The 16,486-nt window shown below is 50.6% G+C and overlaps 5 protein-coding genes across 5 annotated transcripts; 2 read left to right on the forward strand and 3 right to left on the reverse strand.

Moving 5' to 3' along the window:
- Positions 1-603: 603 nt before the first annotated feature.
- CORC01_00438 (uncharacterized protein) lies at positions 604-1,726 on the reverse strand (the record flags this gene model as incomplete). The annotated part of the gene is made up of 2 exons (XM_022612095.1): positions 604-737; positions 1,375-1,726. The coding sequence occupies 2 exons, from the start codon at positions 1,724-1,726 to the stop codon at positions 604-606; spliced, it is 486 nt and encodes a 161-aa protein (XP_022481234.1).
- Positions 1,727-2,435: 709 nt separating this feature from the next.
- Positions 2,436-2,699, reverse strand: CORC01_00439 (uncharacterized protein; the record flags this gene model as incomplete). Its single annotated transcript, XM_022612096.1, has 1 exon — positions 2,436-2,699. One exon carries the CDS (start codon positions 2,697-2,699, stop codon positions 2,436-2,438), a length of 264 nt encoding a protein of 87 aa, XP_022481235.1.
- A 3,101-nt stretch (positions 2,700-5,800) lies between these two features.
- On the forward strand, positions 5,801-9,670 carry CORC01_00440 (heterokaryon incompatibility protein; the record flags this gene model as incomplete). The annotated part of the gene is made up of 5 exons (XM_022612097.1): positions 5,801-6,187; positions 6,246-7,147; positions 7,211-7,412; positions 8,435-8,889; positions 8,950-9,670. The coding sequence occupies 5 exons, from the start codon at positions 5,801-5,803 to the stop codon at positions 9,668-9,670; spliced, it is 2,667 nt and encodes an 888-aa protein (XP_022481236.1).
- Positions 9,671-10,727: 1,057 nt separating this feature from the next.
- Positions 10,728-13,263, forward strand: CORC01_00441 (protein kinase domain-containing protein; the record flags this gene model as incomplete). The annotated part of the gene is made up of 4 exons (XM_022612098.1): positions 10,728-11,786; positions 11,842-12,624; positions 12,696-12,929; positions 12,982-13,263. The coding sequence occupies 4 exons, from the start codon at positions 10,728-10,730 to the stop codon at positions 13,261-13,263; spliced, it is 2,358 nt and encodes a 785-aa protein (XP_022481237.1).
- A 385-nt stretch (positions 13,264-13,648) lies between these two features.
- CORC01_00442 (fungal specific transcription factor domain-containing protein) lies at positions 13,649-15,973 on the reverse strand (the record flags this gene model as incomplete). The annotated part of the gene is made up of 1 exon (XM_022612099.1): positions 13,649-15,973. One exon carries the CDS (start codon positions 15,971-15,973, stop codon positions 13,649-13,651), a length of 2,325 nt encoding a protein of 774 aa, XP_022481238.1.
- Between the last annotated feature and the right edge of the window lie 513 nt (positions 15,974-16,486).

Genomic DNA, 16,486 nt, shown 5'->3' on the forward strand with positions numbered 1-16,486 from the left:
GAAGCAATGCAATATAAAATGTATCACAAAAAGAGTGATCTGTACATTGTGTCCTAATAAGTAATATTTGAATCCCTTCACTCTCTTAGAGGCATTTCTCGAAGAAGAAGAAGTCCCTCAAAGCTATCCAAGCCGCATCTAAACGTAATCCTCCGATTTACTTGTCTGCATAGACTCAAGGATATGGCTGGCCTAGCCTAGCAGCTGGTTGAGTAGCGACTTCCGAGGGGACCACAACACTGCTTCTTACCGCTGGAACAGCTGTAGACGTGCAGGGATAGAAACTAAACAAGGGCTCGTCAAGGATGATTTCCTGTGGCGAAGACAGCTCATTAAGGAATGGGGTTCCGGGAGCTTCTTGGCCTCTCTGACCTAAAATATCCAGCGGGGAGCGGATAACTTTGCCCAGGTCATCCCACCCGAGTCTCCCGTCGGGTGTACAGCATACGTGTGATTAACTCGCGCGAACCTGAAAATCTGAGCTCCCGGTGGTTGAGTAAGTTGGCCTTTTGATGGCTCCTATGGCATTGAGCAGCAAGAAGCTGCATTGAGAGAGTACTTGTGACCGAAAGTTTGGGCTTCTCCGACATTTAGCCTTGTTGATCATGTCTGTGACGGGTTACTACCTCCAGTTAGATGGCCCTGGAACCCACGAATACTGAAGAAGACTTCTTGGAGCAATGCAATGCATTTTCGTTGGAGTCGCTCCGCAATGGCCTTATTGAAGGTTCCAATGTCTATGGCGGGTTAGAACGTCTCAACTGGTTTGTTCATCTCACATTCCGAAACGGTTTGGACTGGTTGACGTGTGTGCCATCTGGGATGGACCTCATTCTACGACACCCCGTGCCGTTGACCATTTCGAGGTCAATGCTTGTTTCTTCTTCTAGACACCCACCAACTGCGCGGTTGCATAACAAAATTGCGATGTTAATTGAGCAACTGCGTAGACCGGTGGGGTCTCAGCCTCAGTGACCCCACAAATCGACATGAATCTTCACGCACCATCCTGCCCCTCGACTTCAACAGTGCCGAATCGGTCACGACTTCACCTTATCATCTTTGCCATTCGCCTCTCTCCAGTTCTATATATGAATTCCATTTGTTAAAAAACAAACTAGCGCTTTCAATATACGAATAAGGGATGTATTAAATATATATAAACTAGGATAGGCTTATCACAGGCATCTATCTTTACAGTAGTGAGTGGCCTACAAACGATTGTTTTTATTTAGATAATATCTCTTTATTCTTACTGAATATCACCCTATCTAAACATATTTCCAAATCCTTCCCGCTAGTTACTCTAACCTGAGCAAATCGATATGAATCAAGGTTTGTCGCATTTTAGTCGCCAACCGTCTAGCGGCCTACAATATAAATGTTTGCCGCCGTCCAGTGTTGTCATCGCCTCATGATTTCGCGCGTGGTTGTACGTTATCAAAACACCTGGGGTGACCAGGGCAGTGATATTCCATACCGTGCAAACGGTGTCGACTTCGTTCCACCATCCGGCATGGAGATCTAGCTCGTCTCTCCGGTTGTCCAATCCCCATTGGATGTCCCCGGATGATTTGAAAGTGTCGGCGTCCGTGTCCCCAGCGCAGAGGAGACGCTGGGCTTCGATTGTGGGGCCCAGGACTGAAGGAGCGGGTTCAGCAACTGCGTCTGGGGTGGGTACGGCGATGGCGCCGGCTGCGAGGACGAGTAGGTTTTGGAGCTTCATTTTTATCGGTTGTATAGTTTGTGAGTTAGTCGTCTTAGAAATATGTGAGTCCTTTTTTTTTTTTGAAAAGAAAAAAAAGGAGAAGTAAAATAAAAAAAGAGGCGGGGGGGCGTCGGGCCTCTTGATAGATGTGATGTGCGATATTTAACGGCAATGAGTAGTTCACCTGAGAGAGAGAGAGAGATGGCAGACAGAGCTGTCGACTTGAGTAAACGCGCACACGACTCACCTCTAAGCAGACGGGCTGGCCATCGTTGGACTTAATACCGCATCGGCCATCCCATAGTCGTAAGAATCATGGAGTGACACGGTGCGCATGATTCAGTACCAGCTGTACTGCAGGAGTGGCTGACCCTTGAAACACTATCAGACTCGGGCCAACCGACAGTCCGCCAATACACAAAACAATTAAGCTGGTTAACGAAGGGTTAAAGACGGCTGCTAGATTTTAAGGTTTATGTGTAGGGCGGTAGGTGGAGAAATTCGGAAATGACCGCAAGCCCTTGTAGCGTTTAAAATAGAACAAACGGTTCGGACCAGCGCGCTAGTCTACTCGAATTACAGTGTAATGCAATCTTGATCAAACACATGACTGAGTCATGTGTAAAGGCTTTAGCACTCGAAAGTTTAAACAGTACAAATTATCATAAATCAATCTTTAATAATTAATCGTACTTTAGAAGAAAAGGCAGGTAAATAAACACAACCCCTAACATTGTATATTTACGTCCTCTTGGGTGGTTTTGCTTGGTTCTTTGGCCGCCGGTGTGGCTCGCGTCGCAGTCATCCGCCTGCCGCTCGCGGCGGTCTCGGTCGCTCGACTGATCGCATATCCGTTAATTTCTTGGTAGTTCTTGTTCAGCCGAATTTTGGTGGCTAGTTTTCGTGACCTCCGCAATGGCTGGTCGGCGTCGGTCACTTCTGTCGCCTCTCTCGCGACGGTGATAGACGTTGGATCTGGCTCAGGGTCCATCGCGTCGCGCTAAAGGAGGGTCGTGCTAGTGCCGCGTGGCGCGTTACCATACGTATCGACAGCCAAAGCCACCACAACCTCCAAATGTTTTTCGACTCTTGTCTTTCTCGCCTCGTAACAGTATCACGGTTGATAAGCAAACAGAAAGGGCCCGATTTTGAGTCGCAAGAACCATTACAGTAGTCCGGCTCTGTAATAGTAGGAGAGGAATCTGGGGACAGCCAGAGAGGAGACGGATGACGTTGTGCCACGGATCAGGCTGTGTTCCCCACTGATCCCGACAATGACAGCCTGGCGCGAAACAATCGACATTTTCCGTAATAAACTCGTTCCGGTTAGTAGCGTATACATGTAGGCTTGGCACCAGGACATCGTTCACAGCCCGCCCACGTTCACTTAAACCGAAGGTTAGTAACAGCTAAGAAGACGAGTCTATTCAGGTACGCGGAGGGTTCGCTACGCGGGCAACAGTAAACAGGGCGGAGGTAGAGATGCGGGGGCCAGCAGGAGTCATAGCGTGGGCCAGCTTTCATTAGCGGATAAAGGCACCGTCGTCGGCCACTTGGATTAGCGACCACAACGCTAGAAGAAACGCCTCAAGCACGCTTTTTTTTTTCTTGTTTAATTTAAGTTATTTTGTATAGTGATTAAAAACATATAATAGATTATCGTTAAGATTTTCGTAATTATAATATGTTTATGCTGTGGTTGAGTGGACGTAGCTAATGCTCCCCACCCCCCGCCTACTCCTCTAAAAAGGAGAGCATCACCAGATGCGTTAAAAACATACAACACCAGGTATTCGCTGGTCGTCACCGACCCAACTACTAATCCGGCCCTCACTGGTTTGTCGATGGGAGAGCGGACGGGATCCCGAATTCTCCAGTGGGTATGGTCGTATGTGATGGGTTCCGATGGTAAAGGTAATTATGATCTGGTATGATGCCCACGCTTACACCGACCGGTATATCTCCTTTACACGCTAAGCCCCGGCAAACGAATGGCTGTTGATTTTAAATGATTCCTCTTTGTTATTAGAATATTTGCGGACGCGTTAAGCTAATACCCTGGGTTGAGATTGTGGCACTGGACTGCGCACCTTTGCCTGTGTAAGCTGGAACAAGCTCCGCGCTGCGTCCTTTACTAAAACTTTTCTCGGATATCTTTTTGGCTTGGCTACTTCGTTGTCTCGCTCGATACATACCTTACGGCTAAATATTTTGCGCGCCGACTTGAAACTAGCGAAATATTTCGTTATATAACCTAGAATGTAGACTCAGCCGCCGTGTTTGGTCATGTCCATTACCGCCAGCGCGCTGATCAGAGCGCTGTCGTAGCCCCTGCCCTTTAACTGGTAGTCCAGCATGCAGACGAGCATCTTTAACCCTATTCGTTCGAGTTCCTCTTGCGTCCCATGCGCCGTCACCATGCTGGCTGCTTCCGCAAGCTGCTCGCCGATGCGTCGCCCTGCGCAGCCGTCAGGCGAAGCATGGATTGCCCGACAAGCGGAGCGGTGGGGGCATCAAAAACGACGTTGGATTTAGGATGGGAACCCGGGGCACCGGAGGAAGGATTCGATAAGGGGTACCTGTAGAAAGCGCGGACTGAGTACGGAATGGAACCGCGTTCCAATTTAACCAAGGGCTGATTCAGCAATGCCCCATTAGTGTGCCTCTCGTCGTCTGCAGCTTTGGCTGGATGGTGGAAAATCTCGTCATCTGCATCCAAAACTCGTCGCATGAGCGTGTGGCAGCTGGAACGCCTTTGGGATCCTGGGGATGGATAAATGGGTGTTGTCTCGCAGCTCGGTCTGAGAAGCGCCGCCATATGTCCAGGCCGATTGGCGCAACCCCACCCGAACGTCTTGGCATATGTGTGGCGCAGCCAACAGGAAGACTGGTTCATATCATGACCCAAAGTCATATGCATAATGGAGGCAGAGATAAGATTGCCTTGCGGGAGCCTACTGCTGACTGCATGTACGGATAGCCTGCTTGGTCACAGAGGAAGCCGTCCTCGGCGGAAGATTTCTCTCCAGGATCCATGGAGCTTGTGTTCCAGAGACGTGAATTCCGTCGTCTGTAAGGACTGTATATATGAGAGGTGGATGGTGGATACACATTGGACACTCTGGGCTCCGCTGAAAACTTGCCGAAACCAGCCGAAACCACAAGCGATGAGAAGAACGGGGAGATTTGGTGTGTTATACCTACGCGCAAATGTGCGTTGAAGGTATGCTCGCACTTATACCATTCCCAGGCCCCCTCCCACACGCATGCATTCGCAAGCACATGCCTCGGGGCTGAAGACGCAGCCTGCCTCAGCGCTTATACGTTCCATTCGCTACTGGAGCCATGTCAGATCTCAATGACACCCCTCGGCCTCTGACAACGTCGTTGTTGAAGCGAACCACCTCTCGCGAAGCCGAACAGGCGCAAGGCAATCGTGAAGCACGCCACCTTCTCAATTAAGCCAGTTAAACTCGTGCCAGGAACTGCGCAGCACGTGAGCGATACCTGCCTAAATTCACGTCCCTCTTTTTGCCCGTGAGGGTGTGAAGGTGCCCAGGCATCGCGCAGCCTTTTATCTACTTCGGCCAGTCCTGGAAGTAAGGACCATCCCCAGCTCAAACCCACTTGTAGAGATCCCAGGTCACTGCATCCTTAGACACCGCACTATGACGAGAGGCCGTCACGGTCTCGTATTGTATCATGTCCGACCCCAGAGCGAATCGAGGCCATGCCACTGGCCAGAACCAAGGAGGCAATCCGTAAGAATCCAAATGTCTATCGTTATGGACTCTCGAGTCCTCTTCTATGCAAATTAGAAGTGCTCGCTTCGTTGTTGTGTCGCGGCTGACTCAAGAACTGCGGTACAGGTCACCGGACTTTGAAACGATCTCCGCATTCAGCGAAGAGATTCATGATGCATTGTGCCGCAATCACAATGGAAGGAAATTCTTACCGAATCACAAAATCCGTCTCTTCGTTGAAAGAAGTAGAGTAGTCGAAATTCTCCGGGCGGCAAACCTTGGCACTGACCCCAGCCTCATTCACTTTGTGATGAGGGATGCCACTCGTTTATTCCTAACCCTCGCATCAATGTCATCCGAAGAGAGACAGTGGATTTTTCTGTTGAAAGATCTGAAGAACAATCATTTCACGGACGATTCACTCCCCATTACGTTTAACGAGACGAGAAATGCTCTCCGTCGCAAGAAGACTTGGACGTGGCATAGTTCCGAACCCCGAGATCCTCTTCACATTCACGATTGGGGTCGCATCCAGAAATCACTTTTCGAACTCTATCAGTGGAAATTCATGGCCCCAACATTTGGAACAGGCCAAAATTTTCGCTCCGAGTTCCACCAAAAGATGATACTTCCATACGTAGAACACGAAGCAAGATCAGTCAACCAGGGATTCTTTGGGGAGGTGTCAAAAGTCAACATTCATCTAGCACATGTCAAGCCTCCGGAAGGGACTAGGGTAAGCACTCAACTATAGCCATCGTATGCTTTTGTCACTTATTGACCATGCCCTGCAGATCACAGGAAACTCGGTGGCGATTGCACTGAAGAAGGCGAACGACGATCCTGGACTTCGCGAATACTTTGACAAGGAGGCATATAATCTCGAGGAACTGAGAAAATACAAGTCGAACCACCTGATCAAGCCCATTGCGGCCTACGAACACGGAGATGATCGCTGCCTCCTTTTCCCCTGGGCAGAAGGGGGCAATCTGGCGCAATACTGGAGTCGTAACACTGGAAAATCTTTGACCAGGGACGAGCACGCATGGATTTTCGGTCAACTCGCTGGCCTATTCGGTGCCCTCGAAGAACTGCATAAAAAAAATTGCAGACACGGTGATCTGAAGCCTGAGAATATCCTATTGTTCATCGATATGGCCGACAAAAAGACACTGCAAATCGCCGACCTGGGACTAACTACGTTCCACGATCAAGATGCCGCGACCAGGATCCGAAGAGCTAAGGAGATCCTCACCTTGACGCCACCGGGAACATCTCGGTATGAACCCCCTGAGATGGATAAGGATCGGGACAAGAAGATACCCGCCCACGAGACTCGTTCAAGAGCCTATGATATCTGGTCCATGGGCTGTGTTGTCTTGGAGCTACTAATATGGCTTGCCCACCCCGATGATACCGTGGAAATATTCAGAAAGGGAACCGCGTACTTCTGGGAGCGAGCAGAAGGCAAAGAGAAGAAGTATCGTGTTCAGTCCGAGACACGACGCCAAATCAACGCTCTTTCTACGAAATTGCCGGCGCGATCAGTGTGGAGAGAACTTTTGACGCTTGTGGAAACCAGGCTTCTCGTCGTCAAGGTCTCGGAGAATTCGAATGTTAGCTCGCATGACTGCCGCGAAACAGCGTCTGCAGCTCACAGGGAAATGAGAAGATTGCAGGCAAAGTATTACCCTGTGTGAGTTTCGACGAGAGAAAAACTTCAATTCGTGAAGTTGATCAATGGCCAACTCAAAAGTAGCACCATGGACGGTAGACTGAGCCCAGGACGCGACTATGAACGCAATGGTATAAATCCTTCCTTGTCTTCTCAAGAAACCAATCTTGACGAGTTTGATGGACTGGTTGGCATTGAGCGCAAGGCGACGGAAGATCTGGAGCCAAACTCTACGCGATCTCTGGCGAAGGGCAACGATTTCGAGGTAAATGCCAAACTTGAAGAAGTAAGTGGAAGCATCCACAGGCAAAAAGTCAAAGAGCTGTAGAATAAATGCTGACTGGAGACTGGTGTCAGTATGTCAGTATGCGCCTTGTCAGGGGCGCCACTGTATCATCATGCTAATATCTCCACCGACTAGAATGTTAGTTCCCTCATCATCTCACTTAGATGCTCTTTGATATAGCAGCTTCTAACTTTTGCTTTGAACCAGTCGGTGAGTCGAAAACCCAGCAGCAGCAGATGATACCTTGCTAATAAAACAATAGGTTGTAAGTATATTAGATTTGATTTGATGTATCGACGAGGAAGCAGCTAACTTTTGGCCTTCTAAGCAACGGAGCAAGCTTAATGACTCATGGGAGTCCCTTGACGACAGTAACTTCGCCTCAAAAATCTTTGACCAATTGAACTGGGGTCAATCGGGACCTCTATTCACAGGGAAGGAGACCTTTTGCGCGGAATGTAGCACGGTATCGTCGGAATCTCTGTTCCCCCGCAAATTCAAACCATCAGACGCTCATTCACACTGCGATCTGTGCAGCATACTTCTCGGCGCATTGTCTCAGGTATATAAGGAGCTTCCGGAAGTTGTTAGGCTACGCCAGACTGGTACGATAATAGGTGTGGAAGGCGGGCCAAATCTTCTCTCGATCTATGTGGAACCAGGTACGCAGCTGTGAAACAATTCAACTTCACACCAGCTAAAATTTGCACCCAGGTCCCGAAATCCCGCCGGGAAGGCAAATCGGTTTACCAAGGCTTCCTGGGATAAACAGCCCAGAACAGCTCACTCTGATGAGACAGTGGTTGCATAGCTGTGATTCGACACATGATGGGTGCAAGCGTCGCACGGGACAGGAAGACTTGGAGATGCCAACTCGCCTCATCAAAGTCACAGAGCCGATTCAAGTCTTGAGCTCAAGTGAAATGAAGCCTTGTCAGTACATCGCTTTAAGCCATTGTTGGGGCCAGTTGCAGAAGCACGAACGATTTTGTCTTTACCGGGAAAACTATTCTCAGCTACAGGAACATATCGACTTCTACCGTTTACCAAAAACCTTTCAGGATGCCATCACAGTCACTCGCGGCCTCGGAGTAGACTACATTTGGATCGACACTTTATGTATCATCCAGAACGATATGGACGATTGGGAGAACGAGTCAACAAAAATGGAAGAGGTTTTCAGTGCGGCATATTGTACTATCAGTGCAGCTTCTGCCAAATCGTCACTAGATGGCTTCCTGTCAGATCGCCCGCCTAGACCAAGCGTCCATCTGCGGTTCAACGGTTCTCCAGACCTGTATGTGTGCCGATACATCGACGACTTCCATCAAGATGTCGAGCTGGCAGAGATCAACAGGCGAGGCTGGGTCTTGCAGGAAAGAGCTTTATCGAGACGTTCCATCTATTTTACTCCAAAGCAGGTCTACTGGGAATGTGGCCATGGAATACGATGTGAGACTCTGAGTCTCTTGTACAAGTGAGCTGGGCCCTACCCCGGAGACGGAGATGAAAGACTATCTGACCATGCCACTCCTAGCTCGAAAGCTGCATTTCTTGGGGACGCCAACTTCCCCAAGTCTGCTTTGGATTATTACAAAGATGGGAGACAATTACTTATTCAAGATTTGTATGAGAGGTACTCTGCACTCGAATTTACGGTGGCGTCCGACAGGGCCGTCGCAATTCTTGGTCTCCAAACGAGGCTGGCGCGGGCACTAAAAACCAAAGCCGCCCACGGGTCCTTTGAGAAATATTTCGCCCGGAATATCCTCTGGAAACGCGCTCAAACAGCAGACATGACAGCCATTGCTCAGTCAACATGGCTTGTTCCCACTTGGTCGTGGTTCTCCAAGAGCGGGAAAATTCAGTACATGCAGCTCGCGTTCGACAAGATTGATTGGGCCAATGGAGATTTCGAAAGCCCTTTCTCCCGCCATCCCGATATGTTGTCCGGCGGTTCATATTTTGGTCGCGATAAGAAACATACTATCCTGCGGGGTGTTGCCAGACGCATGGACATGAGCGAAGAGCAAATCGCGTCGCAAATTGTTTTTGACAAGAAGAACGAGCGCAAAGCCGAGGACTTGCGGGTTGTCATCATCGGTCGTGACAAGGAAGGCCTCGACGCGAGAGCCCACGTTCTTGTCATCTGCAAAAGCCAAAACGATTCTCAGCATGATCGGTATGAAAGGGTCGGGGTTGCATCCCTTTTAGAGAAGCAAGTTTCGGAGGAAGGCCTGAGGGTTGACATTGGGTAATTAACTATTTCTTAGTGTAGCTGCACTAATGCTTGAATAAACGGGGACTCCTACCTCATTATGTTATTATGAGGTCTCTCTCTCTGCCTTTGCGTGACACAGCATCAACACTGCCCCCTTCATAGCCGTCTGCTTGGCGGCGTTCTCGGCTATCCATTTTGAGTGACACACAGCGGCACATAGTGTAGCAGTAGCTGAGGCCCAGAGCACACAATCGGATAGAGAATACGCTTTTTTTTTTATTTTTAACTTTTTGTTATTGTTGTGGTTACCTTTCGCATTTATCGAAAATATTGATGGATTCGTGCTGACGGGGCACTTGGCATCCTGCGAGAACTCGCGTCGTCAGTGAGTGTTGGACACGGATGTCACATCAGGTGCCTGACATGGGTGCCCTCTATATTAAACCCACTGTTAGAGCCCCAGATTCGATTGCTGCCAACTACCCATACCTACCTCCGTTAAGTGACCCTCTGCTAACTTCTTCACTTGTGAACCGCAAGCCTTGAAAACGGATTCATTCGCTAAGACTCACCGATGCGTGTCTCAGGCGCATCCATATTTCGGTTCGGCCGCAGCCTGGCTAGCTGACATTTTCCACTTTCGGGGCAAGGCAGAACTGCGTGGGCGCAGCAAAATAGTAATTACTGATTGGCAGTGAGAAAGGCGCACGCGGGGGTCAGGCTCCCCCCAATGGCCGCCCCGTACATAGTTATGTAGTGTTGCGCACGCGTCGCACAGCGCCTCACGCAACCCTAAGCGCTGAATCCAAATCGCCCCACGAGGCTTTCCTACTGTATTAATAGATAATATCCGTATAAAGACCCTATCTCCCGATTCAAGCCCTTGATTGTGGGTAGGAGGTTTGTACCCGCGGACACCATCATTCTAGCTATCGTTCTTCGTTTCGAGTGCTATCCAACAGAGTTATTCTTCCTTACCTTCTGCATACATCTAGACATTACAACATCTTTATTCTTCCTTACCTTCTGCATACATCTAGACATTACAACATCTTGTATCGCCATCAAGGCAGATGCATAGATCCCAAATCCACATGCCCACCCTATCGAAAGTCGAATACATGGACATGGGTGGCCCCACCGACGCCCAACGACTGTCCTTAAACATACCACCGGTAACGGCGAGACCACTGAGGCAATCCACGAGCAAAGCGAACACTACATACGTCAAGAACAATCACACGGTCACGTATAGCACTATGAAAGATATTCCAAGGATTGTGACAGATGTGCCAGTTGCATGGAAAGGTGGATTTTCAGGCGGATCAGCTATTGGGAGCCACGACTACGACAGCCTTGCGACGTCGAGTCCGCATCAAAACGGACTCGGGTATTCTGAGCCTGGTGAGACAGACGCCGTCGTCTCTGTTCGCGACTTAGGTTTCAGTGCGGCACCTTGGTCAACACACCACTCCCTCAGCTGCAGACCCAGCCAAAGCGATGTCTTTGATCACGTATCAAGCAAAGGGCAAACAGTAAAGCAAATCCAGTCAGCTGCTGAGATAGAGGAGGAGATTCGGCACAAGATAGAGAGCAATCTTTGTTGGAGCCAGAAGGACAAGGAGGAATACCTTCCACTCGGTTCATTCGACATGATTTTCGACATCGAAACCATCGTATCTCTCATCAGAGCTATGTACCAAACTGCCAGCGAAGATGAAATCATTCACAAGGCTGGTCAGATCTGGTGCGATGGTACGGGTAGCCGGCGACGGATCTTCGCCACCCTGGTCTTCATGAAGCAGACGAGCCACATCGAGGACTTTATCCTGGAAAAGATCTTTGATCACCACTTACCACTGTGCCATGATACCAAGAGCATGAAAGGATTCAGAACCCTTGTTGGTGATGACCGCGTTAACACGACACTGTTCCAAGATTGGGAGCGCGTTCACGTCGATCTGTTCTATATTTACCAGAGAATGATCTTCGTCCCATTCTTGAGCATGGGGAATGGCCGCCTCTGCTCATATGTATTCGATGGTAACGTCAGGCTTCCATGGGATAAATTCGAGCAGAAGACGATGGGTGGGCACGGAACTATCCACCGGCTCGAGATTCATCAGAGCCACCATGACTACAAAGGGGATGATGTGAGAGCTTCATACTTATTCTGCCTGAGGTCTTTGCTGACTATTTTGCTCTCAGACCACGGGGCGACCGCCGTGTTTTGCAGTCAAGGAGATTAACGGTGCTGACCACGAATCCTATCGCAAGGAGCTTAGAGCCCTTGAGCAGTCATGCGCTAAGGTACAGAAGGAGAAGCATCTGATAAAGCTACTTCTTACTTTCCAGCATGGGAATAAGCCATATCTTGTCTTTGAGTGGGCAGATGGTAACCTGGAGGAATTCTGGAAAACGAGACAGGTTGAGAAATCACCCTCAGCGACAAAGTGGATGGCACAGCAATGCCGGGGTATTGCAAATGCCATCAAACGCATTCATGGACTCGCAACATGGCAGAAGGAAGAGAGGCCACCAAACCCTAACTCTGAAGAGGCGTCTGTCAAGGATTGGGGGCGGCATGGCGACATCAAGCCGACCAATATCCTGTGGTTCTTAACCCACGGAAAAGATCGGGACCACCTCGTTGTTGCTGACTTGGGACTAACCCGATACCACTCCAGCCTCACAAAATCGCGCGTTATGAGAGTGGACGGTTATACCGGGACCTATCGAGCTCCGGAAATCGACCTTGGCAACCCCATCTCTTCTAAGTATGATATATGGTCCCTCGGATGCGTTTTTCTCGAGTTTTGCATCTGGTATCTACTTGGATATGAAGACGTTGAGAACTTCCAGAGAGACCGCAAACTCGACCGCTGTTCGGATGATGTGGACGACATTGAAGAACCTGATCACAGTTACTTCGTGACTTCCTATATGCCTCACGGGGGCAAGCGAGCTGACCTCCACCCAGCTGTAAAGAAGGTGAGTGCAGAAAGTTCCTTACACACTGTCGAGACTTACTTTCTTGAAAACGCTAACGTTATTGTCATCAGTGGGTTACAAGACTGAGGAGTTCGGCCTCCTGCACAAACTTCATCAGCCAAATGCTGGATCTGATCATGAATCGGATGCTCGTTATTGATCCAAAACAAAGATATTCCATCGACATTATCTCTTCGGAGTTGTCACGTATTGAACCCTGGGAGCAAAAAATATTTGGAGGCCTTGCCCATTTCCCAGGTACTACGAACAAAACCTATCAGCCACCGGAGCCAAAGTCTTTCAAGGTGAGTTTTCTTATTGTTCTGATAGAGACAGTGTAATAACCCCTGTCCACAGGATCATCTCCAAATGGCAAGATCTCCTGCAGGCATGGTCAGATTCGCAGAAGGAAACTGTACCATTCCTGACAGTGTCAAGTCAAGTATCATTCGTAAAGATCAAGCGCTGGAAATCCCATTTAGCGATGCAGATTCGGAAGACGGGTCGTTGAACGGCGAGAGCACGGCTGCTACCAGTGTTTATGATGAAGAACTAGACGCTGGTGGGTTGAGGCAGGGTGCGACTCTATCTCAGTTCAGGTTTAATCATAGATACAATGTTCCATTCCTCGAGCAATAATGAGGGAGGGATAGTGGAAACTGTAAGAGGTTGATATAGTGAGGGACTGTAACATATTATCACAAAGCGAGGTATCGAACGGAAGGCGTGCATAATAGTAAGTGGCTTGATTACCTAATCAAGCCACTTACGATACCTGCTTTACTTAGCTCTTCGTCCCATGATTCCGTCCGAGTATGTTGTTCTTTAGCTAGATTCAGTAGCTATTACCATGGCATTTTACCCAACGTAGCAAGTCTACGGTGGCTGTAGGAGGCCAGCCTTCACCTTTATTCTTTAGAGCAAGTGCGCTTTGAATTTCCAGTATCTTGAACAATAAGCCAATTGATGCGGGCATCTAACAATGCTTGGACGCAATACGATGATGATACACACGCGACACAGCTCATGACTGCGGCCACTGCTCCGTCCCGTCTGCCAAATGCCCGTCTGTCCCAAGCATTCCCCAAAGATGCTCCAGCCGAACACCCCCAAACAAGTCAGTATTGCTGATCTCGGTGAACATCCCAGACAAGTCCGGAAGCTCGAGGTCCATCAATTCAATATCCGCGTCCGCGTTCGCCTCGCCGGGATCCCTCGCCGGCGTCTGCTGCTCTGCCTGCCAGGGCTCCAGTGCCGTCAAGCTGAGGGACGCCCGGTTCTGGCGGTGACCAGACACGATTTCAGACATGTTGGCCTGCAAAACGGAGCACGCCTGGATGAAGCGGGGGTTCTGCGTGACCTTTGTGTACTGCTCCTCCGCGTACTGCGCAGCTATGCCCAGGAGCTCCAGGTCGGACCGGGCAAGCCGTGAGCTGGGTTGCTTGAGAATGTGGAGGGCCAGAGCTACTGCTGACATGAGCGGCTGGGTCATTGTGAAGATCATGGACTCTGATCTGTTGTGGTGGGACTGGGCGAACAGGCCACCGGCAACGCGTGGTGTAGGGGTTGAGTCGTCTGCAATCTCCCCGATGAGTCTGGCCATTGCTCTCGCCGACCCGATGCAGATCTCCGCGCCCCGCCTGAGTCTCGTGAGCTCAACGGATGAGAGTGCTCCCGAGTCTGCTTGCGCGTTGATGTGTTTTCGATACATTGACTCGGGGAAGACGAGCGCCGCGCGGTGGAGAGATATCAAGGCGTGGTGGTAGTGGATGGCCAGGAATATTGCAAAGTGCTGATGCCCCGTCTCACACAGGTCGACGTTTCCACTATTGGGCCCAGGAGGGCGTATCTCAGCCGGTAACGACTGAGCCCATTCTGTCAGCGCGGTATCTAGACGGACAGTGTCGCCGAGGAGGATCCGTGATGTCTGGGATTGTCCGGAGCGCCGGTAGATGTGAGCGCTGATACTGCTGATTATGCGGGATAATGAAGCCCAGGGCTGGAAATAGTCAATACTTTGACGGTCACCTTGGCCTTCTGGAGTGGATGCTGATCGTGGCAGTGTTGCAGGTGCTGGGACGGGAACTGGTTCCGGCAGCTTTTGGTCACAATCCGAGTCGTGTATCGCACTCGGACGACCAGTCTCCAACTCCATCAGCTTCTCGAGCGTGTAGCAAACCCACCAGACTTGGCTATTCAGTTTCCGGTTCGCCTGGTAGCCTGGCGAGGCTGCCGAGTCTCCGGGATCGGGCGGGTTGCGGGAATGCCGGGTCGAGGCATGTCGGTGGAGCCCAATAGAGTGAGCTATGCGGATGGCTTGGCCGAGAGTCTGCCAGCCCTGGCCCTCTTTGCTACGGCCGCGCAGTGCAATGGACAGGAGAAGTAGAGCCTGCACGGAAGCCATGTATGGTGTTGATATTACGTGCGCCAAAAGGCTGTATGCTGCAGTTAGGTAGTGACTCCCGATTTCGGCCAATGATCCGGTTTCTTCGTCTGCACCGATACAAATGATGCTGTATATAGAGACGAGCAGAGGTACTTGGGATGGTTCGATGGAATTTTGCAGAGATCCGGACGCATCGGCGTCTTGCAGTGTTGTGAGCCTGCCCAGTTCCGAGCGAAGAGTGGGCTCATCGAAGACGGGAAACAAGGGGAACACTCGCTTCATGTAAACATCCAGGTAGGCATCGAGGGTTGGAAGCGGAGGCAAGGGAGGGAGTTGAAACGAGAGAGGTACTTGGAACTCTTCCACATGGTGCATGCCGAAGCGAAAGTACGGCGACAACGGTCGAAGACCGCATTTGCGAAAGAAGAGATCGGCAAACATGGTCAGAGACTGGACACTGCTACCGCCCATGAACTTGAGCCGATGCGGGCTCTCGTCAGTGTTGAGCGTCATGTCGGGGTTCAGATCCGCATGCTCATGAGGACTGTGATTCTCTCGCGCGTTTGCGCGGTAGGCTTCCGCGACCCATGAGAGCTTCCGCAGCGCCGCGTCTTCGGCCTCAGAGGCGTCGTCGTACGCCGGCGATAGGTACTGCCGTGGCCGCGGAGAGACGGCACGGAGGTGATCTCGGGGGGTCTCGGCCAGCTCGTGTACGCTGCCGCCGCCCTGGCTCTGCGTGGATGCGCTCTTGGCCGCCCATTTCCGAACGGCGTGCTGGTTTGGGTTCCTGGGGTTCGTCGTCTGGCAGTCGTCGCCGCGGAGGATGCAGTTGTGGCATTTCGGAGTTTGGGCGTCGCACCGGACCTTTCTCTTGCGGCATTGGTTGCAGGCGAGAGAAAGTCGGATACGCTTCGGCTGGGAACCTGGCGCCTGCTCGCCGGAGCTGGATACGGATTCCGTCATGACGGCTGATGGATGTCGAACGATTGAAGGTTTCGGTTGCGTGATCCGGTGCTGGCCGGCGGGAGAGGACGGGCCTGGTCCTCGGTCGAGATCGGATGTCTTCAACAGCAAGGTATATACTGGGTTCCCCTCACAAAGGGTCCTGTGTTACCTGTGCTGTGTTACCTGGAAAACAAAGTGTTGCATTTGGCTGGAAAAGGGATACGTGTGCCGGTCACAGATAGTTTATCTTGCATTTCCCCAGGTTGCGTGTGACCCGAGCGTGGGGCTCACTTGACGCTTCCCCATGCCGACTAGTCCTAATCCATACCTACTATCACAGTCAAGGAAAACCCCGCCTTGGAAATCCGGGGGCGGGGTCTGCGGCATTGTTCTTCGGGAAACAAAGCCAGTTGACGTGCCGCCATTTGTAATGTCTGCTCAAGTTCTGTTTCAATACTGCTGGAACAGCGGATACTTAAGACTTGTGTTTCAGTGCGTGGTATGTGGGCACATGGATGTGAGTTCAATCTG

The sequence above is a fragment of the Colletotrichum orchidophilum genome, assembly GCF_001831195.1.
Source record: "Colletotrichum orchidophilum strain IMI 309357 chromosome Unknown Scaffold_3.1, whole genome shotgun sequence".
Lineage (NCBI taxonomy): Eukaryota > Fungi > Ascomycota > Sordariomycetes > Glomerellales > Glomerellaceae > Colletotrichum > Colletotrichum orchidophilum.